The sequence below is a fragment of the Coregonus clupeaformis genome, chromosome 5 (genome assembly GCF_020615455.1).
Source record: "Coregonus clupeaformis isolate EN_2021a chromosome 5, ASM2061545v1, whole genome shotgun sequence".
NCBI classification, from domain to species: Eukaryota; Metazoa; Chordata; class Actinopteri; order Salmoniformes; family Salmonidae; genus Coregonus; species Coregonus clupeaformis.
The window spans coordinates 7,608,234-7,626,878 of record NC_059196.1 but is presented as its reverse complement, the minus strand read 5'-3'; the positions used below and the strand labels follow the sequence as shown (position 1 = coordinate 7,626,878).

Genomic DNA, 18,645 nt, shown 5'->3' with positions numbered 1-18,645 from the left:
AAGCAAAGTTTGAAGGACACAATTATTATTTCAATTAAAAATCATTATTTCTAACCTTGTCAATGACTACATTTCCTATTCATTTTGCTATATTTCCTATTCAAACTCATTTCATGTATGTTTTCATGGAAAACAAGGAAATGTCTAAGTGACCCCAAACTTTTGAACGGTAGTGTATATTTATTGGAGAACTAAACTAGGAGTATTCTTGGTTTAGTATCAGCAACCCTGACGGCTAACGATACATTTAGATTAGGTCAGTTTCAGTAGTCTTATACATTACTCTACATGCACTGTCAACTGTGGGACCTTATATAGACAGGTGTGTGACTTTCCAAATCATGTCCAATCAATTGATTTTACCACAGGTGGACTCCAATGAAGTTGAAGAAACATCTCAAGGATGATCAATAATTTAACCACTGGAAGGGGGCAGTGTCCCATAGAAGTTATATCTGTATCTCACACACGATTCTATACAAATAAATCATTTTTACTATCTCAAAAAAGTGAATTACACATTGTTGTTTTAGTTGAATATCTGACATGTACAAGTGTAATACCAAAGCATAAACATTCTTAAGAAATCTTTAAGAAGACAAAGCTTAAGCGTGTATAATATTCAAAAGCATTTTCCATGGAGTTTTTGATTTACCACTACGTACAGTGCATTCGGAAAGTATTCAGACCCCTTGACTTTTTCCACATTTTGTTACGTTACAGCCTTATTCTAAAATTGATTAAATAAATAGAAATCCTTATCAATCTATACACAATACCCCATAATGACAAAGCGAAAACAGGTTTTTAGAAATGTTAGCAAATTTGTTAGGAATAAAAACAGAAATACCTTATTTACATAAGTATTCAGACCCTTTGCTATGAGACTCGAAATTGAGCTCAGGTGCATCCTGTTTCGATTGATCATCCTTGAGATGTTTCTAAAACTTCATTGGAGTCCACCTGTGGTAAATTCAATTGATTGGACATGATTTGGAAAGTCACACACCTGTCTATATAAGGTCCCACAGTTGACAGTGCATGTCAGAGCAAAAACCAAGCCAGGAGATCGAAGGAATTGTCCATAGAGCTCAGAGACAGGATTGTGTCGAGGCACAGATCTGGGGAAGGGTACCAAAAATTGTCTTCAGCATTGAAGGTCCCCAAGAACACAGTGGCCTCCATCATTCTTAAATGAAGAAGTTTGGAACCACCAAGACTCTTCCTAGAGCTGGCCCCCCGGCCAAAACAGAAAAATCGGGGAGAAGGGCCTTGGTCAGGGAGGTGACCAAGAACCTGATGGTCACTCTGACAGAGCTCCTCTGTGGAGATGGCAGAACCTTCCAGAAGGACAGCCATCTCTGCAGCGCTCCACCAATCAGGCCTTTATGGTAGAGTGGCCAGACGGAAGCCACTCCTCAGTAAAAAGGCACATGACAGCCCGCTTGGAGTTTGCCAAAAGGCACCTAAAGGACTCTCAGACCATGAGAAACAAGATACTCTGGTCTGATGAAACCAAGATTGAACTCTTTGGCCTGAATGCCAAGTGTCACGTCTGGAGGAATCCTGGCACTATCCCTACGGTGAAGCATGGTGGTGGCACCATCATGCTGTGGGGATGTTTTTCAGCGGCAGGGACTGGGAGACTAGTCAAGATCAAGGGTAAGCAGAACGGAGCAATGTACAGAGAGATCCTTGATGAACACCTGCTCCAGAGTGACGTTTCACCTTCCAACAGGATAACGACCCTAAGCACACAGCCAAGACAACGCAGGAGTGGCTTCGGGACAAGTCTCTGAATGTCCTTGAGTGGCCCAGCCAGAGCCCGGACAAACATCTCTGGAGAGACCTGAAAATAGCTGTGCAGCGACGCTCCCCATCCAACCTGACAGAGCTTGAGAGGATCTGCAGAGAAGAATGGGAGAAACTCCATAAATACAGGTGTGCCAAGCTTGTAGTGTCATACCCAAGAAGACTCAATGCTGTAATCGCTGCCAAAGGTGCTTCAACAAAGTACTGAGTAAAGGGTCTGAATACTTATGAAAATGTCATATTTCTGTTTTTTTTAAACCTGTTTTTTCTTTGTCATTATGGGGTATTGTGTGTAGATTGATGAGGGGAAAAAACAATTTAATCAATTTTAGAATAAGGCTGTAACGTAACAAAATGTGGAAAAAGTCAGTGTCTGAATACTTTCCGAATGCACTGTATTTGTCACCAGGGCAGGGATTCAATCCAAGGCACATCGTAGAGCGCTTGACTTTAAAGGTAATTTCTTATAGAGACGATATCTGCAGCGTTTACCGTGAATGCGATCTTCACGAATGTCGGAAACATTGTCTTTAAAAGGTGAATTGTCGACAGTGCTCTACAACGTGCCTGGCCCGGCCCAGGCTTAATGAGCTCAACAATGTTCATGACTAGTGTCCGTTTTATTGTGTCATGAGTCTTACTAAAGAAAGTCCAGTTCAATGGCACTGATGACAGTGAGTCTCAGGCCAACGACCGCGGCTGGCTACAACAAAGTCTTCCATATTTAGATTGCACAGACATAATGGCCTTTTATATGTTTTGGTAGACTGGGTGCAAGTCTGTTTCCACTCCTTGTCATGCTAAACTGTTTGGCATATGATACAGAGTACAAGAACTGGAATATTAGCAGAAACAGACTTGTACCCAGGCTAACGTTTCAGGCTTTTGGCTCATCAACTTTGATATGAGACCTGTAGCTCCCCCTGTTTGTCACAGGATGTCATTGCCCTGGTGAGTCCTGCTCCTGCAGCCTATCCATTCCAGGTCCTGAGCCCACTGGCCCTTTCTGGTCATGTGCACCTTCACCGGGTCAAACCTCCAGTACTGCTGCTCCCTGAAGAGATAGAGGCGCCCGTCGGGACGGGTCAGTGCACCGTTGGTTCCCTGGGGCACCCCGGTCCAGTCGGCCAGCCGGCGGGGGTAATAGGGCTCGGACCTCAGCGTGTGCAGGTTGAGCACGTAGTAGCGGGAGCCCTTAAAGAGGACCATGTGTCCCAGGGGGGCGTAGTAGAAGGCACAGTCTGGGTGGCAGGGGAGGCCGGCTTGGCTGCTCCTCCTGGGGAAGCCAGGGTCCAGGGCACTGTCCGAGTAACGCCATATACGCTTACCTGCAGAGGGAGGGGTAGCGAGAGAGAATTCAGCGCAATCAACAACACTACTTACTCACTGAGGCACTTTAGCCTGTTTATGCTTTAGCCAAGTCCTCTGCCGTGTTATTTGTTATTGTCATGCAACCATAGTCAGGGGCGTTTGCTAAAGCACATCAATCTGGGACCAGGCCACTTCACACGATCATTCACTGACTAAAGTGAATTTAAGGAGATTACTTTACTTGACCTTTGAAGAAGTACCACTTGCTGTCCAGTGGGGAGAAGGCCGCTGCCTCGATGGCCAGTGGGAGGTGGCGCCAGCGCTGCTGGAGAGAGAGAGGCGCGCTCACGTTCCCCTGAGCTGACACCATCCAGTACACACTGCCCCGGAACACCAGGACTGTGTGGTTCTGGTCTGAACACACAAAGACAGACATAAGGCCTGAGGGGGTGTGGTATATGGCCAACATACCACGGCTAAGGGCTGTTCTTATGCATGACGCAACACAGAGTGCCTGGATACAGCTCTTAGCCGTGGTATATTGGCCATATACCACACCCCCTCAGGCCTTATTGCTATTATAAACTAGTTACCAACGTAATTAGAGCAGTACAAATAAATGTTGTCAGCCAATCAGCATTCAGGGCTCGAACCACCCAGTTAATAATATCCCAATGAATAACTTATTTGTGTTTAGGGGGATTTCAAATGATTGTGAGTACAGTCGTGCCCTACCCATAGTGATGGCATCAAAGACCCCCTGGCAGTAGAGGGGCTGGGCCATTTCAGGATGTCCCTCGGGCACCTCAGCCTCCTCCCACTCCTGCAGGGCTGAGCTGAATGCCTGGCCTGTTAACCTCATAGGCCGACCTCCCAGAGGCTTTCCTGGGGAGGACAGAGAGAGGGAGACCATCAGTAGCCTGGTCATCTGACCAACGGAAGGGTTGGAATGACAACAGTAGTCAGAAGGGGGGGCTGGGTGGGGATATGTTGGCTGGTTGGGGGAATGGGAGGTTGGGGGTGGAGGCCCACTTATTTTTTATTTTATTTTCCTGTACATACTGAATGTATTATTACTTAAACTCTGTAATATGATCAATACTTTGTAGTTATGTACCTTTTTTTAATGTTTTATTTTCTTCTTCAGAGTGGCAGCCCACAGGTACAAAAATTAAATATATGTGTGACATAATGAATGGAACATGTGATATGAACGGAATATGAAAGTATTTTAATTTAAATATTGTAACCGTTATCCCATAACAACAAAAAATTGGGTTTGCTGAAGCGCATACAGATCCGGGATCAGTCAGGATAAGAAAATGAGAACATATGGAATGGGAGAGTAGATCGGATACAGACACAAGTTAGAGTGTTTTAAGTGATGGGGTGATAAGTGATAAGCATTCCATTGCGTCCTCCAAGATAATGTTTTGTCAGCCATCTTAACTAAACTCTTACAAGTGTTACTTCCACAATCTATATATCAGGTGAATGGCCACTGATTATGATGAACTACCATGTGAATAAAAGCTGATGTTAGGACAAATATTGGCTTACAGATTAATTTACTGCTCCAATGGGACAAATGTTGGTTGATACTTGATAGAGGAAGTCTGCATGGCAAGGTAATTTTTTCCCTTAAAAAAACATGAGATATCCAAACCAAAAACAATGACAATATTTCCTCAAATTGGACATCATGGGAACAAACAACCCTCTCAAGTGGAAACAAACAGAGAACAATGTTCTCAAATAGTCAATGATATAAACAGTAAATCTGGCCTTCTCGGTAATCTGTTGAGTTGCTGTGTACTGGACAAACGGTTGCAAAGTTACTGGAATCTTCAGTCATTTTGGTCATGAACAGAAAATCTATGGAAATCTATCATAACTTTAGTAATGTATACTTGAATAACAAAAAAAACATGTATTCAAATATAGTCTTCATTTGTTATATCTGTGTCCATATTGTCCATGAGTTTCTAGTAGATAGACCATATGGTTCGAGAGAAAATAGCCTCTAATCAACAATGGTATTATTTTAAATTACCTCTGCAACTCTTCCAACTATTGACTTTTTTCACAACTGCCACCAGTTTGACACCAAAACATTGACAACAAATACATATTAACATAGAAAAATGTTTTACACACTTTTATTTATTTTACTAAGGATATTTCATGCTGAAACCCTCATATTAAACACCAATGGTATTCACTAAGTTGATGGTTTATATTTAGGATAATGTTTTACAGCTTTGCATTCTATTTTGTATTTTAAAATCGTAATTATTTAGTATATTTTAAATGTGATAAGACCAGAGTGGGCCAGAGATAATTACAGACACCTGTGATAATCTGAAGTACCCAAAAGGGCCACTAGATGTCTTGTGATAGATTACATTAAATCTTTGAAAGATACCAAAATTCTGGTCGTTTACTGGTAAACGTAGAGAATGTCATTCTCATTGAAAAGAATGAAGAAAGACACTACTGCAAAAGGATGTAAAACGAAACACAAAGCAGCGTCCTATGATAAGGCTCTGGACGTCACACCCCCATTTTGTTTGCAACAGGCTGAGCAAACATTTGTCTTCGCAGTGATGATATCAGCATCCCCGAGGAGAGGAGGAAAATCTGGCAGGAAGAATAAAACAGAGATGCTTTGCTGAGAACGGTGCTACTGTGTGTAATCTAAACATACTGTATACTTGGGTAAGTCTCTACACAGACTATTTAAAATATATAACAATTACTAGATTACAGACTCGTGTGGCCAAGTCTACTGCAAAATCTCATACACTGTGACATGACATTATCACTAAAACGAAGGTTCCGTCCCAAATGGCACCCTATTCCCTATATAGTGCACTACTTTTGACCAGAGCCCTATGCAAGTCCCTATAGGCCCTGGGCAAAAGTAATACACTACATAGGGAATAGGGTGCCATTTGTGATGTTCCTACGAAAAAAGAAGGTTTCTAAAACTGGATTTTTGTTTTGGATTCCGTCTCTCGCAGTTGAAGTGTACCTATGGTGAAGGTTGCAGACCTCTACATGCTTTGTGGGTGGGAAGGCCTGCAAAATCGGCAGTGTATGGGGACCCATGGGGCGGCGCACAATTGGCCCAGCGTCGTCCAGGGTAGGGGAGGGAATGGCTGGCAGGGATGTAGCTCAGTTGGTAGAGCATGGCGTTTGTAACGCCAGGGTTGTGGGTTCGATTCCCACGGGGGGCCAGTATGAAAAATAAAATATAATGTATGCACTCACTAACTGTAAGTCGCTCTGGATAAGAGCGTCTGCTAAATGACTAAAATGTAAATGTAAAGCAGATGCCATGGCCGTACACCCAGACCAGAATGGTTAGAAATATGTCGGAAGGTTGTTGGAGGTCAGATACAGTACAGTGGTGCTGTGAAGGTATTCAGGTCAGACAGACATCTGGTTCCCATCATCACATGGTGCTAACACACATACATTCTGCCCGCAGGGCACTGCATACCTTAATATCTCAGAAGATAAAGTGTCTAATGTTTTCATCCCATTGTTCTGTATGAGGAACCCAATACCACAATCAGCAGTGGTAATGCTTAGAGACTTGATATAAAGGGGAGCAGATCTGTATCAATATATGAAATATGCCAAATGTTTTTGAACTAAAAAGGACTAGAATGTACAAAACTGTATGTCTTTTCATCTCAATGAAATCAAACAGAGAAAGGCATCTAGAATTGGCATGCCTTTTGTTGGATCCAGGTAGGACTGCTCCATAGTCACGGAGACATTCCTGGATAAATGCCTGCAGGAGGATGGATGGGACTCATCATACAACAGCAGCAGCAACCTGTGGAAACCTGTCTTACACATGCCAGGAGGGAGCAAAAACCTCCACTGCAAACAGCTACTCCATTTGTTCTACATAAAAACATGTAGGCTATGCATGCAGACTAGGGTTGAATATTTTCCCGGTATTTTACAAATGTTCCATCCCGAGAATAAATCACTTTTCTCCTGGGTAACCCGGTATTTCCCGGCTAAAACCAGAAGTGTCATTCAAAAGCATTATAAAGCATATAAATAGGCCTACAGTATGTCTGGATTTGATTAGAGCTTTGATCGGAAATTCAAGCCTGATGCTACCTGAGCCTGATGAGCCATATATTAAATACATTTTATGAGTCCTACATTAAAGACATTTAATGAGCCCAAGCCCAAATGATTGTTATACAATATATATATATGATATAGGCTACTGCACATTATGCACAACATAAAAGCCCATAGATGTAGCTAGTTATATGCTCTCTTGGGTAAATAAATGAAACAAGCTCCAGTAGGCTAATCTTTTTGAGTGTGAACTGTATTACTGTACTGTATTGTATTATACTGTATTATATCGACTGGAATTAAGCACATCGTTCAAACCATGATAAAGCAGGGAGAAAACACGCGATACTGGTGCAGCACATGCGGCCTACAAATGTACAATTATAGGCTAGCGAATTCGATTTTAATGTTGAAATATAATAGGGCCTTTTTGTATAATTAGTAAGCTGACGCATATATAGGCATACCTTTCATAATATTTCCCCTAATGTTATTAGCCTACCTCCTCTTTCTCTCTCCATTGTCGCTTCATCCCTTTCTCGCTTTCAACAGTTAAATGAAATACGTTTTGTTGTCCTTATCTTCATCATTCGAATGACATCCTTGAATAATATAGGACAAGAATTAGATGCAGAAGGCTTTCATTTCTCTTCATGAGGATTGAATGGTTGTGGGTGTGAATACATAACTGCTGTTTTTGCTTGGTCAGTACAGGGTATTGTGTGTAGACTGATGAGGGGAAAAAACTATTTAATCAATTTTAGAATAAGACTGTAACGTAACAAAATGTGGAAAAAGGGAAGGGGTCTGAATACTTTCCGAAGGCACTGTATATAGGGCTATATATCAATCTAGAACAGGATTATCTACAGTATTTTGGATGCAATTTGAATGGAGTTCATGGAGGAGAGAAAAGACTGCAAGAGTGCTCGCGTGTGCTCCAATTTAAAGCAACGACATTCGAGTGATAGGCTGTTTTAAAACTCTGCGGCTGCAATAAATAAATAAATACATCTTTACAATTAAAAAACAAGGTGACCCCCGAAAGCCAGATGGAGATGGGTAAATTAGACGCGCATTCGGTCTTTATATTACTGTAGCTTAGACTATTCTGCAGAAAATGTAGGCCCACCTGTCACAATAAAAAAATTTACCATGATGAGATGTTAGGTCTACATGCATTGTGAACTGCGCTCCATACTGAGATGGGTGGTCTGTCCCCACCCGGAGCGTTGACGATTCATCATGCAGAGGCCATAGAGAAGCCAGAGATACACTGTATAATGAACAAAAATATAGACGCAACATGCAACAATTTCAATTTGATTTTACTGAGTGCAGTTCATATAAGGAAATCAGTCAGTTGAAATAAATTCTATGGATTTCACATGACTGGGAATACAGATATGCATCTGTTGGTCACAGATACCTTTAAAAAAAATAGGCCTCAGGATCTAGTCACGGTATTTTTGTGCAATCAAATTGCCATCGATAAAATGCAATTGTGTTTGTTGTCTGTAGCTTATGCCTGCCCATACCATAACCCCACTGCCACCATAGGGCACTCTGTTCACAATGTTGACATTCTGGTCTGCAGTTGTGAGGCCGGTTGGATGTACTGCCAAATTCTCTAAAAGGATGCTAGATAAATTACCATTAAATTCTTTGGCAACAGCTCTGGTGGACATTCCTGCAGTCAGCATGCCAATTGCACGCTCCCTCAAAACTTGAGAAGTCTGTGGCATTGTGTTATGTGACAAAACTGCACATTTTAGAGTGGCCTTTTATTGTCCCCAGCACAAGGTGCACCTGTGTAATGATCATGCCACACCTGTCAGGTGGATGGATTATCTTGGCAAAGGAGAAATGCTATTTTTGTGCATATGAAACATTTCTGTAATCTTTTATTTCTGCGAATGAAACATGAGACCAACACTTTACATGTTGCGTTTATATTCTTGTTCAGTAAATGAGTGATGTCAGTCTGTCTGTCTCCCTCTCTCTCGTTATGAAGGCTAACTCACTAAATCACAGAGGTCTGCAAGTGGTGTTTGTGTGTGTGTGTGTGTGGGGGGGGGGGCAGGGGAAGTATGTTATGTTTGAGTTCAGTCACACTACCTCTGCTGCTCTCTAGTTGAACTGTCCCCAGCAGCAACAACAGCAGCAGCTGTGGGCCTCAAGGCTCTCCTCTACTCACCAGTGGAGGCATTTGGACAGTTCCGCTCATTTAACGATGCAATTCCTTTCAACAAAAAGGGATTTTACTTTCTATTAAATCACTTTTTCTTATAAATCTGACTGAGATGGCTGTATCTTGATTCATTGTCGACGCCCCATTTAACCTTACATACAGACAGATGGTTTCATTCACAGACATGCCTTGTAGTGTATACAGTATATGACATCATTGGTTTTAACCTGAATGGAAGACATCGTAAATCATTTACCATAGAGCTGCTGCACTGCAGCGATGTCATCCCAGCTGAGGACCAGGGCGCGGCCTAGCTTCCTGTAGTAGGGGGACATGAGGGCGTGGCGCACCGGTGAGTGCTCCAGCCCCAGCGTGTGGCCTATCTCGTGGGCTGTCACCATGAACAGGTTGTGGCCCTTGTGTCCGTACAGCGTCCACCTCTCTGCCATGTCGAAGTGGGCCTCCCCCCGGCAAGGGAAGAAGGCATGTGCTAGAGCTCCCCCTATAGGACAGGAGAGGAGAGGGAGTGTGAGAGGTTTGGACAGGACAGGAACTCCAATGGCCCCTCTCTGGTGCCCAGATTTGGGTGATTAAGCTCTTTCTTTACTTTAAAAGAATAGTAGGGCCAGGAGTTATGGACCATGTGACCTGAAAACTAGCTATGAATACCAATTACGGCCCAAGGTCAGGTTACATGGTCAGGAAAAAAACTCCAGGCCCCATAGTAAGATCCAGTAGGGTGAAAATGAGGTGCTGGGTCCTGACCTGGGCCATCAAAGGCGTTGCTGGCCCCGTCGTTGTGCTCGCCCTCGTAGAAGGCCAGGCGGATGTCCGTGGGGCCCTCTGGGACCTCCTGGAAGGCCAGGCCTGACACGTTGCTCCACAGCTGAAAGGCGGCACGCACCGCCAGCCGCACAGGGCCCGGCGCAAGGTGACGAGGCCAGTTCACTATCCTGTAGGTCAGGTGACGCTTGTACCACTTCTCACCTGCAGGAGCAGAGATGACACAGAGAACCATGGGTACATGCCAACGGGCTGTACAGAGAAACAAAAAAAAGGACTGCACGGCACACCACCACATTGCTCAGGATAATAAAATCAAATACTTTTCCCACCAAGTAAGTTTCATGTGATGTGATATTACAGTGTTGGTATTTCTACATTTGCAGTAAAATCACATACATTGCAATGTCGTTAAGAGTCTATTGACGCACATGTCAATCTAAGTAACAAAATAAAAAAATCCCCATCAAAATCTGTCAGTTTAAGCCAGTTTAAGCTTTTTGCATGGGCTGCGTCTCAATCTGCCGCATCAGCCTATGTCGCCTTTCCGTGGCCGAGCTACAGCGATGTTTGTCAGACCATGAGGCATCCGGAAAATCAGTCTTCTCATGAAAACGGCTGCAGCATCCCAACGGCTTACAAACTAGTATGACCTCTCTATGGAAAGGGGAGACTCTCACAAACACGATGGTGTTCCCCGTTTTGCTCTACGACCCCCACAAGTGTCATGGGTCTCGTCTGAAGGTAACCCATACAATGGAAGTATGGAAGTAGTTTTGTGGCAAAACAAATAAGGGGTTAAATATGTGTTCAAAAAAATATATATATATATTTCCTGAGATGATTTCTTATATCTCCTAGATATAGGACATACACTTCAAAACCTTATTTTTATGATACATTTTTTGACTGTCTTTTTTGCCATCTATAAATGTGTTATTCAATGTGTTTCTATGGGCAATAGTAGTAAAGTTCCAAACTGCCTCTGGAAGCAATTTCAGCACAAGAACTGTTCGTCAGGAGCTTCAATAAATGGGTTTCCATGGCCAAGCAGCCGCACACAAGCCTAAGATCACCATGTGCAATGCCAAGCTTCGGCTGGAGTGGTGTAACGCTCACCGCCATTGGACTCTGGAGAAGTGCGCTCTCTGGAGTGATGAATCACGCTGGCAGTCCGACGGCCGAATCTGGGTTTGGCGGATGCCAGGAGAACGCTACCAGCCCGAATGCAAAGTGCCAACTGTAAAGTTTGGTGGAGGAGGAATAATGGTCTGGGGCTGTTTTTCATAGTTCGGGCTAGGCCCCTTAGATCCAGTTATGGGAAATCTTAACGCTACAGCATACAATGACATTCTAGACGATTCTGTGCTTCCAACGACGCCGAACCGCAGTCATGTCAAGACCCTGGTGAGGACGAATTTATGCAAAGACTCTGAGAGAAATATATTTTTTCAACTGGAGATTCTAGATAAAAGGTAAGTAAATAATAGAATCCATTCCACATTGAGTGATGCGGGTTGCAGGAAAGTATATTTAGTAGAAGGATGAAAAGTGTGATAGGGGAAATATATACAACAAAAGACAAAAAAGGAAAAAAACTGGCTATTTACACGGACACACAACAGAGTACACAACCACACTGCTACGCCATGCTTCACTGTAGGGATGGTGCAAGGTTTCCTCCAGACGTGACGCTTGGCATTCAGGCCAAAGAGTTCAATCTTGGTTTCATGAGACCAGAGGATCTTGTTTCTCATGGTCTGAGAGTCTTTAGGTGCCTTTTGGCAAACTCCAAGCGGGCTGTCATGTGCCTTTTACAGAGGAGTGGCTTCCATCTGGCCACTCTACCATAAAGGCCTGATTGGTGGAGTGCTGCAGAGATGGTTGTCCATCTGGAAGGTTCTGCCATCTCCACAGAGGAAGTCTGGAGCTCTGTCAGAGTGACCATCAGGTTCTTGGTCACCTCCCAGACGAAGGCCCTTCTCCCCTGATTGCTCAGATTGGCCGGGCAGCCAGCTCCAGGAAGAGTCTTTGTTTTCGCTTTATCATTATGGGGTATTGAGTGTAGATTGATGAGGACATTTTTTTATTTAATCAATTTTAGAATAAGGCTGTAACATAACAAAATGTGGAAAAAGTCAAAGGGTCTGAATACTTTCCAAATGCACAGTACATATGTCCCAAATACCAAATATCACCCATTTGTTGGGGGGTAAAGCTCCATGCTTTTCTTCTTTGCAAGACTGTAAATCGCCTCATGTATACATGAGATTACACAATCTAGAAATCACTAAAGCAAACAACCACACACAGCATGCAAAGCATACAACAATGAGAGGAAAACTTCCTAGCAGGAAACAACCATTACCCAGAGCTTAGTGGAACCAGCTGGAGGCTGGACCTTAACCGTAACAGCCTGGCTGTCCCAGCCAGAGATGACTTCTGTCTCATATGATATGACACCACATTGCCCATTTAGTGCACTACTTTCAACCAGAGCCACCTTATTCCATAATGCACTACTTTTGAACAAAGCCACCCTATTCTCCATAAAGTGCCCTACTTTTGCAGCCTCACAAGCCAACTGATCTGGTGAGCTTACATGAATGTTCAGTATTTCCCCTATATGCACTTAGAAGCGGTGCACCGCCGCTGCTAAATTGTAGCCGCAAATGTTTTATAAAATTGGGATGGTAAACTTAAACGACTAAAACCAGTATGAAGAAAACACAATGGAGCAATATATGTTTAAGTAAGATCATCTTTGAGAACTAACAATCACCAAAATAAAATCTAGCCAGTCAGGGAGAATCTAAAATTCCAAAAATGTCATGGCATGTTGCCCCAATTGATTTTGTTATAACGTTTGAGTCACTCAGATAGCATAAAAACAAGGTATAAGACGTCGCAAAATCTGTATAATTAATTAGCTTTGAAACAGCAATTTTTCTCTCAGCCCCATGCCAAAATGTGTAGAATGGCAGAAAATTAGCTTTAAAACAGCAACATTTTGTCTTTGCGGCCAAGAGGGCATCTAAAACCGTGCCATTGGCCACGCCCACTACCATGTCATGTCATGGGGCCCCATTGATTTTGTTATAATGTTTGAGTCACTCAGATAGCATAACAACAAGGCATAAGCCATGGCAAAATGTGTATAATTGAAGGACATTAGCTTTAAAACTGAAAATGTTCTCTCAGCCCCATGGCAAAATGTGTAGAATTGTAGGAAATTAGTTTAGAAACTGCTACATTTTGTTTCTGCTGCCAAGAGGAGGACCTCTGAAACCGCACCATTGGCAACGCCCACTATCACACCGTTCCCTTCTCCTCATATCTCTGCCTAGGGGAAACACTGCAGATATACATGTAGCGAACATTCATGTAAACTCGAGAGATCAGGTGGCTTGCAAGGCTACTACTTTTGACCAGAGCCACCACATTCCCCATATAGTGCTGTGGCTGTGCACGAGACTGGACTACTTTTGACCAGAGCCGAAAGGCGTGTCAATTGGGATTAGTCCTGTCAAAGAGCAGCCACAGAGGAGAGATGTGACTGGGAGGTCTCGCCAGACGCCAGAGTTGTAGTGGGTGCAGTGCACACTTGAGCCATCTCGATCCTGGACACAGAGATAGAGACAAGGTTTATATATTTTTTTATCTACCCTTAGACGAGATAGCCAGCTTCTCACCCACTCTTCCCCATTAGGCTCATATGGCGAAAATGCGATAGCCAGCCTACACAGCGAGAGAGAAACGTATTGCGGAGGCAGGTCTATTCTTGGTAATCAGGACATCTTGATGAATTAAAAACTAGCTAAGACTTTGGTGAATTTGAAATTGTTTTGAAGAGTGCAATCTAGCAGGCGCATTCTTTGAATCTGCATCCTTGAAATACGCGCTATGGTGACATACACAGCAAGGAATTATTACACACTGACTCAAGCTAAATTACATAAGGATGAACCACATTCGTGGCAGCCATAATATAATGAGAGAAAATACATGTGTCAGTGGAGGAGCTATAGGAGGATGGGCACATTATAATGGCTGGAATGGTATAAATGGAACGGAGTCAAACATGTGGTTTCCATATGTTTGATACTGTTCCATTTAATCCTTTCCAGCCAGGGTCTTTGCACTCTGGGAGGGCGACACTGTGGAGCTGTCAACCATGATGGAGAGGTCTTTAAGTGGGCAGGCCTTCCCCGGGAGAAAGGTCAAACGTATTGCCTCCCTTGTGAGTTGGAGGGGATTGGGAAAGGGTGAGGTCAAAAGAGGCAAGGAGGCCTCCCGAGTGGTGCAGAGGTCTAAGGCACTGCATCCCCGGGTTCAATCCCAGGCTGTGTCACAGCCGGCCGTGACCGGGGACCCATGAGGCGGAGCACAATTGGCCCAGCGTCGTCCGGGTTAGGTCGGCCAGGATTTCCTTGCCCCATCGCGCTCTAGCGACTCCGTGTGGCGGGCCGGGCGCCTGCAAGCTGACTTCGGTCGCCAGTTGTATGGGGTTTCCTCTGACACCTTGGTGCGGCTGGCTTCCGGGTTCAGCGAGCAGTGTGTCAAGAAGCAGTGCGGCTTGGCAGGGTCGTGTTTCGGAGGACGCATGGCTCTCGACCTTCGCCTCTAACAAGTCGGTACAGGAGTTGCAGCGATGGGACAAGACTGTAACTACCAATTGGATATCACAAAATTGGGAAGAAAAAGGGGTAAAAAGTACAACAAATATTTTTTTTTAAAGGAGGAAAGGAGGGGAGAGAGTTGGAAATAAATAAATCGAAGGCAGACGTCGAGAGGTTGAAGTCACCAAGTACGAAGAGCGGTGAGCCATCGTCAGGAAATGAGCTTATCAAGGTGTCAAGCTCATTGAGGAACACTCCAAGGGCACCTGGTGGGTGATAGATGACAATAATGTTAAGCTTGAGTGGAAAAGTGACAGTGACAGCATGGAATTCAAATGAGGAGATGGACAGCTGAGAGAGGGACAAAAGAGAAAATCTCCACTTAGGAGAAATGAGTAGACCTGTGCCACCACCGCGACGACCAGATGCTCTCGGACTATGAGAGAAAACATAGTCAGATGAAGAAAGAGCAGCTGGAGTGGCAGTGTTCTCTGGGGTGATCATATTGTAAAGTGGTTATCCCACTGGCTATAAGGTGAATGCACCAATTGCTCCATGTATTTCAACCTCATAAAACTGCTCACAAAGTAATATGACAAACGGGTGAAGAAGTGAACTGGGATTTTTATCGAATCGTTTTTTCGTATAGCCTTTATTTATCCAGGATAAACCTCTGTCGAGTGAGACCTGGCAAGATTCAGCAGGAAAAACCTGGTTGCCTGACCCAAAGACAAACACCCTATCCATAAGGATATCCCGAATGGGAGAGATCATAACATGCTTATCAAGGCAAGGGTGGTTAATGTTTTTAATTAGGTTTTCAATCAAGTTTTCTAAATGATTTTGATCTTTCATATTATGATAACTTTAGGGTTCTGACATTAGAAAAAAGAATGAACATCATTCCCAATGTGGTGATCTGATAATAAAATGTGTGGGTTACTAATCTGAAGATTTTAAAGCTCCTTTTAAACACTATCATTCAGTACCCTATGTTGATATGGGTTACGAAGTCTTATCAATCAAAGAGAAGGTTGTTGATAAAATATAAGACTGCCCACCACCAGACTATCGCAAAAACAGTTGAACTTAAACAATGGTAAAACAGTACAAATATAGGGTAAAGTTAAGTGTACTGAGGCAAATGATATTGGTGGACTCATCAAGAGCAGATCAAAGACCATTTACATGAATGCAGTTACGTCCACACTGGCATTTGCACAGTGGCCTTGAGTCATTGCCTTGATTCTAGCCCTCATAGACCTCCGCTGAGTAAGAGGGTCCCACCGGAGACCAACGACGGCAGGAAATTGGATACTGAAGACATTCCTTAACTTCCCTTATGGAAGTAATTAGAATTATGGCCTGTAAAGTAGTGTTGGTGGGAGGAGGGTGGGGGGGAGAAATCCCCATCTCTCTAGGAAGTGACCAAGATCATCTGATAGCGATGGTTATTGTTAGTAGAAGAGGCAAACACAGACTTGTCTCTATCCTATCACTGGTCTGTGTGAGAGATGTAAGGGGACAATACCCTCAGAGGGAGACTTCCTAGAGAGGCTCTGTCGCCGCCGGCCGCGACCGGGAGACTCATGGGCGGCGCACAATTGGCCCAGCGTCGTCCAGGGTAGGGGAGGGAATGGCCGGCAGGGATGTAGCTCAGTTGATAGAGCATGGCGTTTGCAACGCCAGGGTTGTGGGTTCGATTCCCACGGGGGGCCAGTATAAAAAAAATATGTATTCACTAACTGTAAGTCGCTCTGGATAAGAGCGTCTGCTAAATGACTAAAATGTAAAATGTAAATGTAAAATGTAGAGAGCCACAGCACTGAGCCAGTGCAGCATCCATTGGACGTTATCATCATACTGTGCAGTCATATCAAATAATCACAGTAATATATGTGTAAAAGACTTGATATCCATTCACACCTTCAACCAGAGAGAAAGCATGTGGTCAGTCAGGGCTGTGGTTCCAAAAGGCACACACCTCTCACAAACACGGAGCATTCACAACCTGCACTGCTTATCTTGAACAAGGATGATGGAATGTAGCCTCTGTAAATATCAGTGGGAACATGCATCAGATTCACACAGCTAGTCTTCCTGGATAAGAGCTACAGTACATTTGCTTGTTATTCCTGGGAGGCACGGTAGTAGCACCAGTTTTCCTCTGTGAAACAACAATGGCAAATGAAAACAATTCGATCCAAGTAATTTATCGGTTTTATGTCATCAAAACCACATACAGTGAGTTCCAAAAGTACAGGGACTGTGACACATTTTTTATTGTTTTGTCTCTGTACTCCAGCACTGGATTTGAAGTTATACAATGGCTGTGAGGTTAAAGTGTAGACTGTCAGCTAATTTGATGGTATTTTCATCCATATCGGGTGAATCGTTCAGAAATTACTGCACTTTTTGTACATAGTCCCCCCATTTTAGGGGACCAAAAGTATTGGAACAAATGTGTATTAAAGTAGTAAAAAGTATTTGGTCCCATATTCATAGCACGCAATGACTACACCAAGCTTGTGACTCTACAAATGTTTTGGATGCATTTGATGTTTGTTTTGTGTCACGATCGTTAGACGGAGTAGACCAAGGCGCAGCGTTGCAGGCAAACTGGAACAAGATCCCACAACTATTGTGGGAAAACAGCCTGTATAAATATGGCTCCCAATCAGAGACAACCAGCAACAGCTGACACTCGTTGCCTCTGATTGGGAACCACTCGGGCCAACACAGAAATACAATACATAGAATATACACACCCTGGCTCAACATATAGAGTCCCAGAGCCAGGGTGTGACAGTACCCCCCCCTAAAGGCGCGGACTGCGACCGCGCCTAAACATAAACAAACCAGGGGAGGGCTGGGTGGGCATTCCTCCTCGGAGGCGGTTCCGGCTCCGGGCTCGCCCACCACCCTCCAATAATCCCCCCGTAGCGCCCCTGGTCCGGTCTGGCCCCGCTGGACTGGACATCGTAGGAGCGGATTGCTTAAGCTCCGGTGTGGAGCAGCTGACCGGTACCTGACCAGGCACCGGTGACCCAGGCACGGGTTGTACCGGACTGACGACGCGCACCCCTGGCTTGGTGCGTGGAGCAGGAACGGGCCGGACCGGGCTGACGATACGCACCCCTGGCTTGGTGCGTGGAGCAGCAACGGGCCGGACCGGGCTGACGATGCGCACCCCTGGCTTGGTGCGTGGAGCAGGAACGGGCCGGACCGGGCTGACGACTCGCACCCCTGCCTTGGTGAGTGGAGCAGGAACGGGCCGGACCGGGCTGACGACTCGCACCCCTGGCTTGGTGCGTGGAGCAGGAACGGGCCGGACCGGGCTGACGATGCGCACCCCTGGCTTGGTGCGTGGAGCAGGAACGGGCCGGACCGGGCTGACGATGCGCACCCCTGGCTTGGTGCGAGTGGCAGGAACAGGCCGGGCCTGGCTGGCGACGCACACCGTAGGCTTGGTGCGAGGAGCAGGAACAGGCCGGGCCGGGCTGGCGACGCACACCGTAGGCTTGGTGCGAAGGGCAGGAACAGGCCGGGCCGGGCTGGCGACGCACACCGTAGGCTTGGTGCGAGGAGCAGGAACAGGCCGGGCCGGGCTGGCGACGCACACCGTAGGCTTGGTGCGAAGGGCAGGAACAGGCCGGGCCGGGCTGGCGACGCGCACCGTAGGCTTGGTGCGAGGGGCAGGAACAGGCCGGGCCGGGCTGGCGACGCACACCGTAGGCTTGGTGCGAAGGGCAGGAACAGGCCGGGCCGGGCTGGCGACGCGCACCGTAGGCTTGGTGCGAAGGGCAGGAACAGGCCGGG

At 45.1% G+C, this 18,645-nt stretch overlaps 1 protein-coding gene across 1 annotated transcript in view; it reads right to left on the bottom strand.

Annotated features, from left to right (window-relative positions):
• Positions 1–2,141: 2,141 nt before the first annotated feature.
• Positions 2,142–18,645, bottom strand: part of mmp28 (matrix metallopeptidase 28) — a 37,756-nt gene continuing 21,252 nt past the window's right edge. Inside the window, exons 4-8 of the mRNA XM_041873890.2 lie at positions 10,190–10,411; positions 9,681–9,926; positions 3,859–4,008; positions 3,370–3,537; positions 2,142–3,140 (exon numbers count right to left, since the gene is read on the bottom strand). Coding sequence (XP_041729824.1) covers positions 2,743–3,140; positions 3,370–3,537; positions 3,859–4,008; positions 9,681–9,926; positions 10,190–10,411 — 1,184 coding nt within the window. The 3' untranslated portion in view covers positions 2,142–2,742. The remainder of the gene's footprint in view (positions 3,141–3,369; positions 3,538–3,858; positions 4,009–9,680; positions 9,927–10,189; positions 10,412–18,645) is intronic.